Source organism: Magnolia sinica, chromosome 16 (genome assembly GCF_029962835.1).
Source record: "Magnolia sinica isolate HGM2019 chromosome 16, MsV1, whole genome shotgun sequence".
Classification (NCBI taxonomy): Eukaryota; Viridiplantae; Streptophyta; class Magnoliopsida; order Magnoliales; family Magnoliaceae; genus Magnolia; species Magnolia sinica.
In genome coordinates, this window is record NC_080588.1 from 1,808,829 (window position 1) to 1,828,173 (window position 19,345).

Genomic DNA, 19,345 nt, shown 5'->3' on the forward strand with positions numbered 1-19,345 from the left:
GGATTACACTAAGGAATGTAAATGACAGATAATGCTAAGGAGCATAAGATAATTGAAAGACACCTTCTTCGGCTAAATTCTCTTGTTATTTATAGCCTTAAACTAACTACTTGAATGATTTCCAAGTTTCGATGGTTGTTATAGCCTTATAAGCCCTCCTTCTAATCATGTCATCCATTATATAACCGCTCAAAGCTTCCTTAATCAACCACGTTCCACTCAGCCACCCTTGTTTTGCGGATAATGTGGTATTGCTCAATAGACGTCAACTGCATCACCATAAAATTCTCTTCGGATATCTATGCAAACTTCAAATACATCACACAACTCTCGTAAAATTACGTGTCCCTTTTTTATTAGTTCGACTAAGAATGGACAAAAATAGGGTACAATACATCACATCGGTAAATCACCACGGTTTCCTATAGTATAGTCCACCAGATACTTAGATTTTCATCATTCTTGGGCTCATGTACTTAAAATATTATGGAAAAATAGATGAACGGTGTAGATATAGAATACATACATTAAGGTGGGCTCCATAGTAACGGACACACCATCCTGGGTGAGGTCGGGGCCACACCTAATACGACATGCTATATTTGGGGGTGCACACGGATCGGTTCGGTCTGGTTTTAGGGTGAAACCAGAACCGAACCGTTCCTAACGGTTCTGCAAATATTGGAACCGGAATCGGACCGTGAAGAACGATTCAATCCCGGATCGGATCCACGGTTCCTGCAAGATAGATATGAAAAAAAAAAAAAAAGATAAATACATAGATAGAAAGTAAGAAACTGACCTGCAAGTCATATGTACACAACCTTCTATTTTCTCCACATAGAACTTGCAGCGAGAACATCTCTTCCACTCGTTTGATTTAACAAGCTCCATCACCATCAGATCATCTCTTCCTTTCTCATCTTCATTCAATCCCTTATACTCTTCACACCCAATGCCCGAGTGCCATGCCACCTTGCACTGTGCAAAGAACAATCTCTGCCAATTCGGGCACTCTGATTGTCTCACGACATCCCCTCCATCGTCGATCCGAAGCACCGAATAGTCCTTGAAAAGGCAGTAAAATTTCTGCGATCCAAGAACCATCGACTCGGAAAGAGCAGCTTCCCACCTATCGAACACTTGGGTGGGGATGATCGGACGGCAGAGATCAGGTTCTAAAACCCCTTTACATTTCAAACAGGGACATATCACCATTGCAATGTTTTCTTGAATCTTCACAGCAACGTGATTGCTTGTGCAATCGGTGTAAAACACATGAGAACAGTTCTTATTCATGAACATTTCATGCGGTTGTTTCACGTCCGCACATATGTCGCAAAAGCTTTCCGAAGATTGGGAGTTGGGACGGGCGGACGGCGAGAGAGAGAGAGAGAGAGAGAGAGAGAGAGAGAGAGAGAGAGCGGCGAGAGAGGGGCAGGAGTGCGGCGCGAGAGAGGGCAGGGCATGGACTTAGGGAACTTAGGGTTTTTTTTTTTGTTTTAAATACATCGAATCGACGGTTCGGATCCACAGTTCCTATCACAGATCGGTTCTACGGTTCGGATCAACGGTTCGGTTAACGGTTCGGTTCGGTTCTACAGGGCCCTAAACCGGAACCGATCCGTAATCAACGGCTTTCAAATTTTGGGAACCAGAACCGGACCGTTAGCACCCTGGAACCGGACCAAACCGAACCGATCCAACGGTTCCGGTCCGGTTACATAGTTCCAATGGTTAAATGAGCACCCCTAGCTATATTATTTGCGAAATAGATAAGGATCTTTACTGCCGATCTTCAAGCTTTTTAATTTTTAGTAAAAGCCCTTAACTTTTGTAAAATTAGAAAACAGTCATTTCAGAGGTGAAGTGACTTAAATCCTCTTTCTATTTTTTTATTTTTTATTTTTATTTTTTTTTCTAACATAATCAACCATTATGAAGCCCACATGGTGTTTGCATGATATCTGATCTGTCCAGCATGTGCACCCCACCGTGATTGTTAGACACCCCCAAAATTAAGATGAATCAATCGTCAGTAGGTCGGCCATTGAAAAAATGAGCACTACCCAAAAAACTCTAAATTCTTGTGGTACCCACCCAATGTTTGGTTCGGCCTAATGTTTTAGGATGGTCAGATCCTGATAGTGGGTTGCACCTTTTTTATGGGTTGGATGTAATACACACATCTCCCCTTTTGAAAGCAACGGATGGATGATTAGTGACATGGATGGATCAGATCCAAACCGTCTATTTCGTTGTTCCAATAGTGATGGGGCCATGATCCAAAAATTTCAATGTTTGGACCTTTCTTGACCTCGTACAAATGAATACTAAAATAAAACCACCAATGTCTCATATTAAGTGAGAAAATGCCCATTTATTGGATGGTTAATATAGTATAATAAAAGAAAACGTTCATCAACGATCAATGATTGATCAATCCACAGGATGAATGGTTCAGATCATCGTACAAATAGGACACGTGTGTAGTACCCAATCTAGAGCCCCAAAATATCGTGCCTCCATTTCACTTCACATCACCACCATGAATACTAAAATAAAACCACCAATGTCTCATATTAAGTGAGAAAATGCCCATTTATTAGATGGTTAATATAATATAATAAAAGAAAACGTATATCAATGGTCAATGATTGATCAATCCACATGATGAATAGTTCAGATCATCGTACAAATAGGACACGTGTGGTACCCAATCTGGATCTCCAAATTACCGTGCCTCCAGAGGTAGGTAGCCGTTTCACTTCACATCACCGCCATGAATACTAAAATAAAACCACCAATGTCTCATATAAAGTGAGAAAATGCTCATTTATTGGATGGTTAATATAATATAATAAAAGAAACGTACATCAACAGTCAATGATTGATCAATCCACATGATAAATGGTTCAAATCATTGTACATGTGTGGTACCCAATTTGGAGCCCCAAAATACCGCGCCTCCAGAGGTAGGTAGCCGTTTCAGTTCACATCACCACCATGAATACTAAAATAAAACTACCAATGTCTCATATTAAGTGAGAAAATGCCCATTTATTGGATGGTTAATATAGTATGATAAAAGAAAACATTCAGCAACGGTCAATGATTGATCATTCCACAGGATGAATGGTTCAGATCAACGTACAAATAGGATGTGTGTGGTACCCAATTTGGAACCCCAAAATACCACACCTCCAGAGGTAGGTAGCCGTTTCACTTCACATCACCGCCATGAATACTAAAATAAAACCATCGATGTCTCATATTAAGTGAGAAAATGCCCATTTATTGGATGGTTAATATTGTATGATAAAAGAAAACATTCATCAACAATCAATGATTGATCATTCCACAGGATGAATGGTTCAGATCATCGTACAAATGGGACACGTGTGTGGTACCCAATCTGGAGCCTCAAAATACCGTCCCTCCAGAAGTAGGTGGCCGTTTCACTTCACATTACCGCGATAACTACTAAAATAAAACCACCAGTATCTCATATTAAGTGAGAAGTGCCCATTTATTAGATGGTTAATAAAGTATGATAAAAGAAAACGTTCATCAACAGTCAATGATTGATCATTCCACCGGATGAATGGTTCATATCATGGTACAAATAGGACACGTGTGTGGCACCAATCTGGAGCCCCAAAATACCGCGCCTCCAGAAGTAGGTAGCCGTTATCACTTCACATCACCCCTGTGCCATTCTCGGCAATTTCTCGGCCCGCCCAGTAAATTTTGGAAAGATTTTCATATCTTGAAGTATTTCATGCGATATTATACGAAAATTCTGGTGCTAATAAATAATTAAAATTTTATTTTAAATTATTAGGTAATTTAAAAAGGGAAATGGTTGTATGATGCTGGCCTCGTGAGAACTTACCAAGAAGTATAGCTGTGTGGGCCCACCCTGATGTGCATCCAACATCTACCTCATCAGACTCAACATTCTATGGTGGGCCACGAGATTACAAATCAAGTCAATATGTGACTTGTTTGGACTACACTATATACAACAGTTGAGAGAGGTTACCCTCCGGTAGAAACATTCATGATCATTTATTGGGCCCATTGAGATGTGGTTCACAAATCCAACTCATCCATTATGTGTGTCCCACTTGGATGAGGGGTCAGACCAACTTTCAGCCTCATTCAAAAATTAGGTCGGCCCCACCAAGTTTTTTATATGTTTTAAGAATATTTTCATACTGTTTTAGATGGTATGGCCCACTTAAGCTCCTTATATGACTGATTTTTAGAATATCTTATAACCAAAAGGAGACCCATCTAATGCATGGTATAAATGTTAGACATACATCACGGTGGAGCCCACACATCTCGACCTCATAACTAGAACTATTTTCCAATTGAAAATTGACTATAAAAATGTAAAATGAATATTTTAACTTCTAAACAATTTCCCAATTAATTGCAAAAAAAAATGAAAAACTAGGGAGATTTTGTATATATCGCGATATTATCACGATAATCTGGTTTAATCACAATTGCGATATTTTCAAAATGTCAGCGATATTTCTCACCTTTCTCTAATCATTTCATCTATTTTGAAGACCGTAAGCTTTAAATCCACCGTCAATAAAAGCTGAAACAGATATCTAATGGCAGAGATTCAGTGGTTGATACACAGGCTCTAAGAAATTGCCTAAGTCACACATGAATAACTTAAATTAAACCGTCCAGATCGTGGGTCCAGATTTGGATGGCTTCTAGACCAAAAGAATCACTAACCCATTTTACTAGCTAGATGATTAATGGAAATTTATTGGGAAATTTATTGGACGGTAAGGATGAAGCGTCTTAATCAAACAGATTAATGTCATTAATAAGAGGTTGGAATCATTCAATCAATACAAAGTGGGCCCCACACTTAGTCACGTGTAAGTTTTCTGGATGCCTTCTGCCAGAGTATGAAATACCTACCCCAGTTTTAATGGCCGGATGTGCCCGGGAAACATTGGAATGGCTGCACCTTGTTATTTGTAATAAAATGACAGCCTCAAGTGAGAAATCCACCGAATCCACTCGTGTACTTGGCACGTGACTGACACTTTCGTTTTCTTTTTTCGGCTGGCCTTATTCATAATTTTAATTTTTCATTCCCAAGTCTGGCCTATTGACACCTTAGGATAACACCTCTTTTACCCTTATTATGGGGTCCACCTTGATGATTTGTTGTATACTTATGCTGTCTATCTGTTTCTCCAACCTATTTTAAGATGTGATTCTAAAAATTAAATAGATTTAAATCTTAGGTGGACCACACTATAGGAAAAGGTGGTGATTGAGTGTCTCACCGTTAAATTACAAAGGGCTCATTTTAAGATTTTGGTGATGTTTGTTTGGCATCCAACTTCTTGATAATGTCAAGAACGCATGGATGATGGTAAAATACAGCTTGATCCAAAACTTTTGTAGTCAACCAAAAGTTTTTATGTTATTCATCATTATTTTTAGTGGTATGGTTGGATCTTAAGGTTTGATTTGTCATTCTAAAATTAGATGTAAAAACAGATGAATAGCATAGATATATATAACAAATACATCAAGATGAGCCCCACATGGAGGGTTAACACCCACTACGGACATCCAACCCTTCCAAATGAGGATTATCAAATGTAAAAACCATCCCTGTTTACTTATCAGGTGGGCCACACCATATACAACAATTTCCGGTCATCAATAAGTACTAAGAAATAAATGTGAGCACCTAATGAGTAGATCCTTTTTTTTTAAAAACCAAGGTGATCCTCATGAAAAGGCCAAAATATTGGACAGTTTGGATGTCACACACACATGGGTAAACCATAACTTATAGTCCAAATGGTTAGCCTGGAGACCTCTCTTCCACACAAGTATGCTGTTTCATATGGAGGATCCCACAAAGCTCAACCTAATAGCACCACACACACATACATACATATGTATATGTATATATGTAGAGAGAGGTTTGCTCACCAGCGCACCTTTGCACATGTGCCATGGGACTCTAATCCAAACGGTCCATGTGATGCGGCATCCCATGAAACCTTGACCAATTTTCACATTAATCTAAAACTTTGGTGTGCCATAAAAAAGAAAGGTGCAAATCAACAGAGTAAGCTGTTTTCTTTTGCCATGACCCACCAAAGTTTTGGATCAAAGTAAAGGTTTGGCTTTGGGGGTTTCATGGGGTGCTACATCACGTGGACTGTTCAAATTTTAGACTCATATCACAATTGAAGAGTTCTAAAAAAATTCTCACGTGAACTCATAAGAATTAGTGCGCAGCTGAGCATTTGGCTATATATACACACACTACTTCGGGTCTAGTTGGTGAGTACATATTTATGAACATTAATACTATTTAAAAATATCAAAGTTTTCTTGTGACACACTTATGTTCGATAAATCAAGTATATGCCTCACCTAATCATCCACAATATGTATAGACTTAAATAAATGCATTAATATATCATTATCATCTAAAATAGGGTCCATAATTTAAATAATTTATGAGTGACTCCATATCATCCTTCGCAAGTTACAAGTATCAACACCCTCCGGCCTAGAGGCAACAGAAAATTGCACCCCTAATGTTAAATCAGATTGGCTATCCAAACCTTCCCTTGGTGAACACTTATTGAAATGTGAACGTTGGATATTTTTCATTTTAACTGTCAAAATGCCCTCTCTCTATTTTGTTCTAACTAGGAGAGTCAATCAGTGTGGAGCCCTCCTGATGTTTGCATGACATCCTATTTGTCCAACAAGTGCACCCCACCTTGATTATTAGACACCCTCGGAATTACGATGAATCAATCATGAAGAAGGCCCACTATCGAAAAAAAGAGCACCACCCAGAAACCTCTAAATTTCGTGGGACACACACAATGTTTGGATCTGCTTAATTCTATTTAGGGTGGTCTGATCATGATGGATGGGCGCACCTTTTCTACGGGTTGGATGTAACACCCATATCTCCCCTTTTGAAAGCTATGGATGCACGATTCGTGATACATATGGATCAGATCTAAGCTGTCTATTTTGTTGTTCTAATAGCGGTGAAGCTATAATCCAAAAATTACAGTGTTTATACAGCTCTAGTCCTCACTAGAGTTGGGCAGAATCGGACCAGATCCGGCGGATCCGACCCGATCCGAACAGAACCGAAGGCCTAGATTGGTGCGGATCGAGTAGGACCACTTAGATCCGATCGTACATCGAATCGTTTTCGGATTGTGGTCAATCTGGACCGATCCAATCTGAAATCCGATCCAACCTGATCCAGTTGATCCTATATATAAGTTTTTTCCATATATTTTTTTACCTTTTACTTTTTACCACCCATCTCTCTACCTCTCCTGAACCGAATGAACCTAACCCCTCTTTCTCTACCTGAAGGAGGCGCTGCACTCACCTATCTCTCCTCCTTTTTCTCCCTCTTTCTCTCCGGATTTCCCTCCTCTCCTTCTCTTTCCTGGTTTCCCACATCTCCTTCTTTCTCTCCATCTCTCTCCTGATCTTGATTCAGCCCAGTCCGAATCGACTACACAAACTTAACTCGATCCAACTCGAATCGGTTTTCCAAACCGAGTCGAACTTGGTTCGAGTCAAGCCAGCAAGGATTCGGATCGGATTGAGTCAACCCTTCTGGACTCGGTCCCGGATCAAATCGAGTTTGGGTCAAGTTCTTGAAAAATCGGATCAAGTCGAGTTGGACCCAATCTTGTCCGACTCGATTCCATTCCCACCTCTAGTCCTCACACAAATGAATACTAAATCAAAACTAGCAGTGTCTCCTATTAAGTAAAAGGCCCGTTTATTCGATGGTTAATATAGTATGATAAAAGAAAACGTTTATCTACGGTCAACGGTTGATAGATCAGTCCACGGTATGAATGGTACATATCATCGTACAAATATGCCACGTGTGCGGTACCAATCTAGAGACACCAAAATGTTGCCTCAAAGGTAGGTTACCGTTATCACTTCTCATCACCACAGACGTTCTCCGCAATTTCTCGGCCCAGTAGTTTCTCGGGAGATTTTCATTTCTTGTCCTTTTTACACAGTATTATAAGTAAATCCTGCACATTATAAATACTTAAAAAACCATTATAAATTAATAACTAATTTTAAAAGTTAAATATAAAAGTAAAAAATGAATAATTTTAACTTCTAATAATTCATCCTTTAAATCGTGATAACTTCATAATGAATCACAAAAAATACAGAGATTTTTTATATATCAGGATAATAATAGATGGTGATATTGAGATGCAATATTTTTCTAATATGCATTTTTCTAGGGGTGCGCACGGTTTGGTTCAATCTAGTTTTGGAATAAAATTGAAATTGAACTGTTTCTAACAATTCCAGGTGGAATAAAATCGAAATTGAACCGTTCCTAACGATTTCAAGAAAATTAGAATCAAAATTGGACAGTTTACACCCTATAACCAAATTGGAACCGGATAGTAAAATACCAGTTCAATTATACGGTTCTAAGCTTTTTATAATCAAGCCCAATTGCATGGTTAGTTTTTATAATTCATCCCAATCTTTTCTACTGAAAATTTTCACGATTACTAATATTGTCATGGTTTGTTTTTACTATCCTTTCTTGTTCCCAAAATGATTTCGCTGCCAATGTCCATTCATGTTGTGATCCATTTGATGAATGGTCTAACTCTTTATGTTTAAAAATAAAATAAAACTTAAATTTTTATTAATTGAGGGGTTCGGTTACAGGGTTTGGTTCTACGGTCTTAGTTCACGGTTCAGTTTGGCTCTATAGGATTCTAAATCAAGAGAATCGAACTGAGCAAACCGGTTCTTTGATTTTTGAACCTATGCAATTCAAAACCGAACCAAACCATGCGGTCAGATCAGCTCGGGTCCGGTTTACTGGTTCTAATGTTCTATGTGCGGCCCTACTTTCCCACCTTACTTTAGTTTTGTTTAATTGTTTCATCCACTGGGATGAGCCTGAGTTTTAAATGAACACTTAATAAAAGAGTGAAACAGATATTCAACGGAAGAGTTTGGTCGTTCATACACAGGCTCCAAGAAATTGTATAATTCGCACATGAATAACTTAAATTAAACTGTCCAGATCGTGGGTCCATGTTTGGACGGCTCGTAGACCAAAAGAATCATTGATTCATTTTACTAACAAGATGATTAATGGAGATTTATTGGACGCTCAGGATGAAGCGTCTTAATCAAACAGATAAATGACATTAATCAGATTGTAATAATTCAATCAATACCGCCCATTCATTTTTTCAGATCATCTGTTGCGATATGTCTTAAATCTGAGTCCTTTCGCAACTGGGATGCGAAAGGGAAGTTACCTAAACTATAAATAGGTCTTCCTAGGGCTTTTTTAGGGGATGAGAAATAATTCTAAGGCTTTCTAAAGGGGTTCTAGGGAAATCAAAAGGTGTAGCAAGGGTGAGATTCGAGGTTGTTCGAATCGGGTAAGTCCTCTCTCTTTGTAATTTTTATTTTCATAGTGGAGATCTGTTGCTTTGTACCATAGTTTTTTTCCGTAAGGGTTTTTCACGTTAAATTTGTGTTCTCTTGTGTGTGCTTGGTATTATTGTATTGCTATCCTAGATCTAGATCTGTGTGATTCCGCAGTAAATCCTAACAAGTGGTATCAGATCAATCATTGGGGTACAAATCTGAATCTGAGGGATTAGTAATAATGGCAAGCACTGGGTATAATATTGAGAAGTACTCAGGGAAAAATAATTTTGAGTTATGGAAGATCAAGATGATCAATTTCTTAATCAAGCAAGGCGAAAATGGTGCTCTTGAGGAGCGGAAGTCTACTATGACTGATGATGATTGGAATACTCTTGATAGGAAGGCTTTATCATCGATCCATTTATGTCTCACGGATGAGATTCTCTACAATGTCATGAGGAAAAAAACTGCTGCTAGGTTATGGGCAAAGTTAGAGGATGTCTATGTGAAAAAATCCTCTGAATATCGCCTACACTTGAAGCAGCAGTGGTATAATTTCAAGATGACAGAGGGTGGAGATCTGGAGGCTCACATCAGCAACTTTAATAAATTGGTTTGCAAATTGCTGGATATGGAGGAAGTGATGAAAGATGAAGAACAAGCATGTATGTTGCTGAATTCTCTTCCGGCGTCGTATGAGTCATTCAAGGACACAATGTGCACCACGAATAAAACTCTGAGTGTCGACACCGTTATCTCAGCCCTTCAAGGGAAGGCTATGAGAAAGCTTAACGTTGACATGAGGATATCTTCTGATGCACTGTTTACAAGGGGTAGGAATTCTGAACAAGGTACAGGTTCTTCAGGTTCTAGATCCAAATCCAAGGGCAAGGGCAAAGGAAAGGTAAAGTGCTGGAACTGTGGGAAGGAAGGACATGTGAAGAAGGATTGTGAAAATCCTAAATCGAAGAGAGAAGATTCTGAGGCTTCATACAGGGAGGCCAATGCTGCCACGTCAGATGGATCGAGTGGATGTGATGGTAATGTTTTGTCTGTGTCTACTATCAGGCGGCCATACGATGATCGTAAGGACGAGTGGATGCTAGACACAGGGGCATCTTTTCACATGACTCCTCATCGGAGTTGGTTCACCAGCTACAGGGAGTGCGATGGTGGACAGGTATTTATGGGCAATGACATTGCCTGTAATGTTGTGGCTGTTGATACGGTGCACATCAAAATGTTTGATGGGGTGGAGCGTACCTTGACTGATGTCAGGCACGTTCCTGATTTGAAGAAGAATCTGATTTCTCTTGGTGTACTTGAGGCAATGGGCTGCAAGTTCACAGGTATTGATGGTGCTCTTAAGGTATCTAAGGGGGCACGGGTAATCATGAAAGCGCAACGACTCGGTAACTTGTACAGGTTGATCGGGAGCACTTCAAAAGGTGGAGCTGCAGTGGATGTAGCGGATTCCACCTCTGCACGTGTGTGGCATGTTGGGCATGGCCACATGAGCGGGCAGGGCAGGAAGGCTGAGACGTGCGGACAGGGATACAGAGCAGGTGGAGCAGCCACCTGTGAGAAGAATCACACGGCATGATCGCAGGATATCGGCGAGGTACATGGACGACTCCAATATCGCAGGGGATTTATCTTCTATTCAGATGGCTCTAGGTGAGCCTGGTGCTGAGAAGTGAAAGGTGACTATGGGCGATGTGATGGATTCGTTGTACCAGACCGACATATGGGAGCGGGTGGAGCTTCCAGTGGGCCGGAGAGCGGTTGGATGCAGGTGGATCTTCAGGAGGATACAACATAGATACAGGGCGAGGTTGGTAGCGAAGGGTTATGCTCAGAGAGAAGGGATCGACTTCTCAGAGATATTCGCGCCGACGGTATAGCAGGTGTCTATTAGATCCGTGATTGGCGCTGGTTGGCCAATGTGATCTTGAGCTGGAAGGATGGATGTGGAGTCTGCACTTCTGTAAGGGAAAGTGAAGAGCAGATCTACATGAAGCAACCAGAGCAGTTCGAAGTTAAAGGGGCTGAGAAAAGACTTTGCAGGAGGTCGTGGTTCGACCTGTCGCCTAGGCAGTGGTTTGATTCCTTCATGGTGAGTCAGGAATTGATGACATGTAGATCACCAATTATGACATGTCTGAAATCAATGTACTGAAGACTCGGTTAAGTGGGACATTCAGGATGAAGGATCAGGGGGCTGCAAAGATGGTTCTCGGCGTTGAGACTGAAAGAGGAGTAGGCTTTAGTAATCACAGGAGGAATACCTTCTGTGTAGGTATTGATCAAGGATGTGATGGGCTAGGTAAAGTCGAAGAGCGTTCCCTACCCATCCCTCCTCAAGTTTTCCTCAGGACATGTCCTAAAATAGATGAGAAAAAGTAGAATGTCTCATGAGCCTTATTCGAATGCAGTTGGCAGTGTATGCCATGGTCTGGATTAGACCGGTTATTTCACAGGCTATCAATGTTGTGAGCAAGTACCCCGGCAAGCAATATTGGGTAGCGGTGAGATGGTAAGAAGACTACGTCTTTCCTTTTGAGAAGACAGGAGCAAAGATGGTTGGGCATGTGGATTCTGATCCAATGGACATGCTCTCCTAGATCGTTCCTGTAGAGAAGTTCAAGGTCTGTAAAACTTCTCTGGGCTTGGCGATGGTGTAAAAGGAAGACGGAGTGTGCAAGAGAAGCTATGATGTGATGCAGAAATAAGAGAAGAGGTCAAGAAGCTACACGGTTGAAGATTGAAGACATGGTGGAGATTGTTGCGATATGTCTTAAATCTGAGTCCTTTCGCAACTGGGATGCGAAAGGGAAGTTGCCTAAACTATAAATAGGTGTTCCTAGGGCTTTTCTAGGGGATGAGAAATAATTCTAAGGCTTTCTAAAGGGGTTCTAGGGAAATCAAAGGGTGTAGCAAGGGTGAGATTCGAGGTTGTTCGAATCGGGTAAGTCCTCTCTCTTTGTAATTTCTATTTTCATAGTGGAGATCTGTCGCTTTGTGCCGTGGTTTTTTCCCACAAGGGTTTTCCACGTTAAAACTTTGTGTTCTTCTGTAATAAGATTGTAATAATTCAATCAATATAAATGTTTTGTTACTAAGTGTGTACAGTGGGCCCCACACGTTATCGTGTGTAAGGCTTTTTAATGCCTTCTGCCGGACTCGGATTCGGTAGGGACCCCCTCCAGTAAGGCACTGGTCAGTTTGGGAAAAAAGCTGTTAGGGCATATCATGATGTACATATCTTATATCCATACCGTCCATTCATTTTTTTTCAGATCATTTGATGAAATGAAATGAGCCTAAAGAATGATACAGATCCAAATCTCAGGTGGACCTCACCATAGCAAACGGTGCTGATTGAACTCCCACCACTAAAAACTTCCTGGGACCGCAAATGTTTTGGATGAGGCCGATATTTGTTTTTTATCTTGGTCCAACGGGTTGGACGGCAAATAAAAATTACAGTTGGCCTTAGGAAGATTTTAACTGTGGGCGTTCAATCACTACTGTTTAATGTGATATGGTCCACCCGATATTTTCATATACCTAATAAACTTGCAGAATGAATGGACAGCTTGGATAATACACATACATCATGGTAGGGCCCACCGCTTTTCCAGCACTACCGAAGCAAGTCTCCTTCTGCCAAGTACGAAATTTCTGCCCCAGTTTGCAATAACGGCACCTTTTATTTGTACTACAATGGGAGCCGATTAGGTGCAGCCCTGAACGCGGGGCCCACCTTGATGTATGTATTTTATATCCTAGCAGTTCATCCGCTTTTTTTCAAATCATTCCGGGCCATTATCCCAAAATTAAAGTAGATCCAAATCTCAGGTGAACTTTATCACATATAGGGGTGTACATGAGTAACCCGTTCGAGCTTGCCTCAGCTCAAACTTTGCTCGGCTCACTCCTCAAGCCTGCTTGGTCAGCTCAGCTCAATTCGGTCAGCAACTTGGGCTAGTCCGAGCCAAGATCGAGGCAAATTAGCCTGTGCAGCATTTTTACAAACACTTAGACTACACCTTCAAAATTTCACTATAATTAAAACAGCAGCAATAATTTTACAGGTATTTTATCAAATACCTTCTAAGCAACATAAAAATCAATAATTTAAATTTTTTTTTAAAAAAGGGTATTGGTTTCATATACATGTCTTCCTTGCCACGAGCCACATTTCGTTGGGTCATTACATCAAATACTTGGTGAGCAACATCAATATCAAAGTAATTGAGTCACTGAATTGGTTTGATCTGAGTTCGATTTGAGCCGAGTCGAGCTAGGGCTAGCTCAAACTCAAAAAATCAGCTCAACTCGACTCGAGTTCAACTTCTAACCAAGTTGAATCAAGCTTTTTCAAGTCGAGTCGAGCGACCTAACCCAGCTAGCTCGATTAGTGTACACCTCTAATCACAAGGAAATAATAATAATTGACCATTAGAAAACTGATTATGGACTACAAAGATTTTGAATTACACTGATATTTGTTTTTCCCTTCATCCAAATCGGTGTGAATTTATCAGCAGGTTGTATGGTAAATTAACATTATGGTGGGCCTTACGAATTTGACGGTGGGAATTCAATCACCACTTTTTCCTATGGTGTGGTCAAAATGAGATCTGGATCCTTAGAGCATACCTATAATGATACGAAAAAACGGATGGACGGCATGGATATACAATAAATATATCAAGGTGGTTCCTATGATCAGGGTTGCACCGTCTTCTGTGATGCCGGCCGCACCTAATCCGCTCCGCCAAATGAGGACTGAGGAGAGCGATTGCATGTGCCCAAAGCACAGAAATATATATGTTCCAAGGCTGTGTGGGGCCCACAGATACGTTCCTGACAAATCCACTCAATCCATATGTTTTTAAAGAACACGACAGGATATATTCTAAAAATCAGGCAGATCCCAAAGCTTAAAGAACCACTACAAAAGAAGCAATGTGAATGCAATGATCATGATGTTTATATGTCATCCAAACCGTTCATATGGTTATTACCACTCAAATAAACTGTAAGAACAAATAACATCCTGATACAAAACTTATGTAACCCTGGAATGCGGATTGCGTCCTACCTGCCCGTATCTAGCTGGGAACAGGCAGGAGCTTTGAGTGGCCACCGTGATGTATGGGTCTTATACACACCGTCCATCCATTTTTTTCATATCATCTTAGTGTATAATGGCAAAAATAAGGAAGATCCAAGACTCAAGTGGACCACACCACAAGAAGCAGCGGTAATAATGATTCTCACTGTTGAAACCTTTCTACCGCCGACCGTGATGTTTATTTGCCATCCAACCTATTCATAAACTTACATGGAACTGGATGAAGAGAAAACACAAATATCAGCTCCATCCAAAACTCACGTGGCCCCTACGAAGTTTTCAACAGTAAGAGTTTAATCCCCATTGTGTAGTCCACTTGAGCCTTGGATCTGCCTCATTTTTGTAGTTAGGCCTTAAAATTATACGAAAAAATGGATGGACGGTGTGGATAAGATCCATACATCAGGGTGGCCACTCAAAGCTCTGGAGACTGGCGTCCCTCTAGAAAATGACACCCCTGTCGTAATTTAAAATGTTTTCCCATGTTTGTTTCAAAAATTCACCTACCACCGGTTTCCCTCCAAAATTTCCAACTAAATTCACCCGCCTCTTTTATGATAAAATATTTCATAGGAAAGCTGATTACGTGCTGCCCTGCCTAGACGATTATCCGTACAGCCAGGGATCAGTGGGGCCTACCATAATGTGTGGGTTTTGTCTAAGCCGTTCATCCATGTTTTCGGATCATTTTAATATATAAACCAAAAATAGGCAAATACTAAGGGCGTGTTTATTTTTTAATTTTAATTTCCCCTGGAGACAAGTCTCACAATGACGTGTTGCTAGAGCTTGCAATTTTGGATTTTAATCTTCTACAGTCATTGCACCAAAGAGAGTTGAGGGATCTCTCAAGGTAAGTTTATTATCTTTGTTGCATCCTACTTGAGCATTCGACGTGCATACTTTATATACTCATACCCTAAAGTGTTCTAAAAACATAAATGGACGGCATGGATAAAACTCATACATTATGGTAGGCTTGTAATTTTGAAGGCGAAAAATTAGAAATGAATCACTTAAATATAGGCTTAAGGCGTGTTACGATGTCACTATCTTTAAAGTGATATTCGCACTCTATTGGTGATTAAACCAATTTGCAAAAGGGTTATAGCAAATCCGCCTCCAGGATACAATAAGCATCTTCTCAAAGATCGGAGAAATATGGATTTCGGCCTGCAAAACCGAAAAACTGCACCCCAAACACACTTTCGAACAACTCTGACTTCTGTGTTGTTATAATTTACCCCCTAAAAATTGTTTGTAATTTACTGCCTGAAAATTATTTACAGTTTAGTACTTGAAAACTGTATCTTTTCAAAAATGAAAACGGTGAAGAAGAAGAAGATGGAGAGGAGATTGTTGGAATTGTGTATTCGGATTGACCCAAAGATAAGTTTATATAGAATCACAAAAAATGCTTAAGGCTCTTTTCATGAAAAGATATCTTCTTCCATGGTGTCTTTTCATCAATAGTGGTATCATTCCAACAATGGCATCCCTCCATTTCAAATATAAAAGATGCTCCCTTCACCAAGAGGCATCACCATTCATACCAACAATCACCAAAGCCATAATCATTCTTTTCTCAAAAATAAAAATTTTTTCCTTTTTATTTTGAAAAAACCCAACAGGGCCCACAGAGCCCTTATGCATTAAGCACGGCAATTGACATATCTATGTGAGGGCCCGCCATGACTCGATCCCAGATAGGATCGAGTTCAGGTCAACCCATGTAGATTTCGGACCGAATCAAGTTGGACCCAATCCTATTTGACTCGGTCCGATGCCCTGCTCTAATGAAAAGTCTAGAGAAGTTCCGTGGGTTCAGAACAATTACCCCCTAAGGATGACAATGCTCGACCTCACGTCTTTTCCTGTATCACCATCCATCCATTTTACTAGATAAATTTAGGGCTTGAGCCCAAAAATGAAACGTATCCAAAGTTGAAAGCTCAAGAGAACCACGTCATGGGAACTATGTGAATTAAATGTCCACCAGTGAAATTTTTTTTGAGGCCACATAAGTTTTAGAGAAAGCTAATATTTGTGTTTTCCCTCATCCATGTATGTGTGATCTTAAGAATAGGTTGGAAAACATATAAACATCAAGATTACCCAACTCACAAAGGGTAACATCATCATCATATATCCACTAATATAATCATTTGAGTAAAATAATGAAGGGAAATACATAAATCAAAATCAAAGCTCCGTAAGACAACCCCAAGCTCCACACTGCTACAACCTAACATCACACGCACGCATCTATCGTGCATACACTTATAGAAAGCTTAGAGGGTGGTGAAAGTGAGTGCACAAGGTAAGTGCCAAGTATGCAATAACCCAAATGTCATAAATCGAAAATGGGATAAAGTAAATACCGACAAAATACGATATCGGAGTAAGCGAAATATACTGGTATGCCCATGAGTCATACAATATCGTATCGCAATTCGGATCCACCATATAAATGAGGAGTTAACAGAGAGCCAAATATCGATACCAAGTTGGTACAATGCAATATGGTAAATCCTGCTAAGTCCGTCTAGTCCATATAAGTGCATAAACATAGTAACCCCAAATGCTAAATACTGCGGATGCAATGTATATGCGGTGCGAATTGAATGACCATGATGGAGTGTGAAGCTGGGTGATAGTACGTAGTATCGCAGTATATGGGGCATCATAAGGGACTTTCTATCCAAACCAGTCTCCCCCATACCTAAATTTGGATAGTGACCTCAATGTGGTAAACTCCTAATCTCGGTTAGTCGCGCGCCCAACGAAATCCTGTCCATGTGAAGGTACACGTAATAAATTGGAACCCACCAGCTCGAGTGGATAGTGAAGGAATGAATGAATGAATATGCAATTCCCAATAAGTCCACATATCAGCACCTCTCTCGGGAAATCACCGGGTCTATTACACTCCAAACCGATTACCGCCCCATCGCGCGCACAAGGTGAGTTGGAAGAGACCTCACTATCCGCGTACCAATTCGGGCCCGGCTGTCGATAGCGGACCCATTCCACGAGCTAGTCAGACTCAGCCTAGCATTGCCCCTCCTCTCGGGCGTGTAAGGCCGTCTCCATTCCAACCGACCACGACACGGTGGGAGACGCGCCTAACGATATACGGCCCTCATGCGCTCACATCCACTCGGTCTCGACGTTGAGCAACCTCCGGAACCAAGAGGGTTTAGGGACTTTCACCGATGGATATCATGCTAGAATAAATTTTCGGTGTTCCGTCTTGCCATCCACGATATGCGTGGAGGCATACAATGGTCATATCACAAAATGTGCAATGCATGAGTCATACCATCTCGTCATCATGTGCATACCATGTGCTCATGTGAGATAACCTCCGCCTATCGTGGAGTCTCATAACATCTGTCTAATGAAATATGCAATGGTCAACCCATCTCTAACAAACATGCGGATGATGCGTATGGGCATGTATCGTGAGCATTTAACTCAACATTACCTCCCATAGATCGTGACCCACATAGAGCCTAACATATAGTGGACCCATGGTCGCACAAAGGGCCTGATATACAACACCATGGGCCTCACTCAAGAGTATAATACATATTACGATGGGCCTTTCACATGGGCCTAACATACATTACAATGGGCTTCATCGCCTGACCCTCAAATGCATCACAATGGGCCTCATCACATAGGCCTCGACAATCGGCCTCGGCAATCAAAACCGACCTTGACAAACGAAATCGGCCTCAACAAATTGAAATCGGCAATCGGAATCGGCCTCGACACTCGGTCTCGACAATCGGAATCAGTATATACAATCGGCCTCAACAAATTGAAATCGGCAATCGGTCACGACAATAGGAATCAATCGATAATCAGAATCGATCGACAATCAGAATCGGTAAATCGGTCACGTCAATCGGGATCGACAATCGGTCATGACAATCGGAATCGATCGATAATCAGAATCGGTAAATCGGTCACGTCAATCAGGATCGACAATCGGTCATGACAATCGGAATCGATCGATAATCAGAATCGGTAGATCGGTCACGACAATCGGGTCGATCGATAATCAGGATCGGCAAATCGGTCACGACAATCGGATCGATCGATAATCAAATCGGCAAATCGGTCAAGACAATCGGGTCGATCGATAATCGAAGTCGGCAAATCGGTCAAGACAATCGGGTCGATCGATAATCGAAGTCGGCAAATCGGTCACATTGATCGGAATCGGCAATCGGTCATGACAACGTGGACATTAAACCATCATTGCCCAACAATGTGGCCATTTAACCAACATTGCTCCCAAGGAGTGGCCCACTTAGAGCCAAACGTATGGTGGGCCCATGGCCTCACACAAGGGCTTAATATACAATATCATGGGTCTCATACACAACAGGTTGGCCCTACTCATGGGCCTAAAAAAAACATAACATGTGGGCCCTACACATGGGTCTCATATGTATCAAATGGGCCACGTATCTGGGCCTCGAATACATCACAATGGGCCGTATCAATGGGTCATAGATACACAACAGGTGGACCCCGCTCATGGGCCAAAATTACATCACTAAGGGCCACGACCCATGAGCCTCAACATACATCAAGTGGGCTATGTCAATGGGCCGCACTAATGGGCCATCATATATATCAAGTGGGTCGTGTTAATGGCCACACCAATGGGCCGCACCACATGGACCGGAAAGACATCACAAT

The 19,345-nt window shown here is 41.0% G+C and overlaps 1 protein-coding gene across 1 annotated transcript; it reads right to left on the reverse strand.

Moving 5' to 3' along the window:
* Positions 1–712: 712 nt before the first annotated feature.
* Positions 713–1,305, reverse strand: LOC131229825 (E3 ubiquitin-protein ligase RSL1-like). Its single transcript, XM_058225863.1, has 2 exons — positions 825–1,305; positions 713–738 (listed from the first exon to the last, which is right to left on the reverse strand). The coding sequence occupies exons 1-2, from the start codon at positions 1,303–1,305 to the stop codon at positions 713–715; spliced, it is 507 nt and encodes a 168-aa protein (XP_058081846.1).
* Between the last annotated feature and the right edge of the window lie 18,040 nt (positions 1,306–19,345).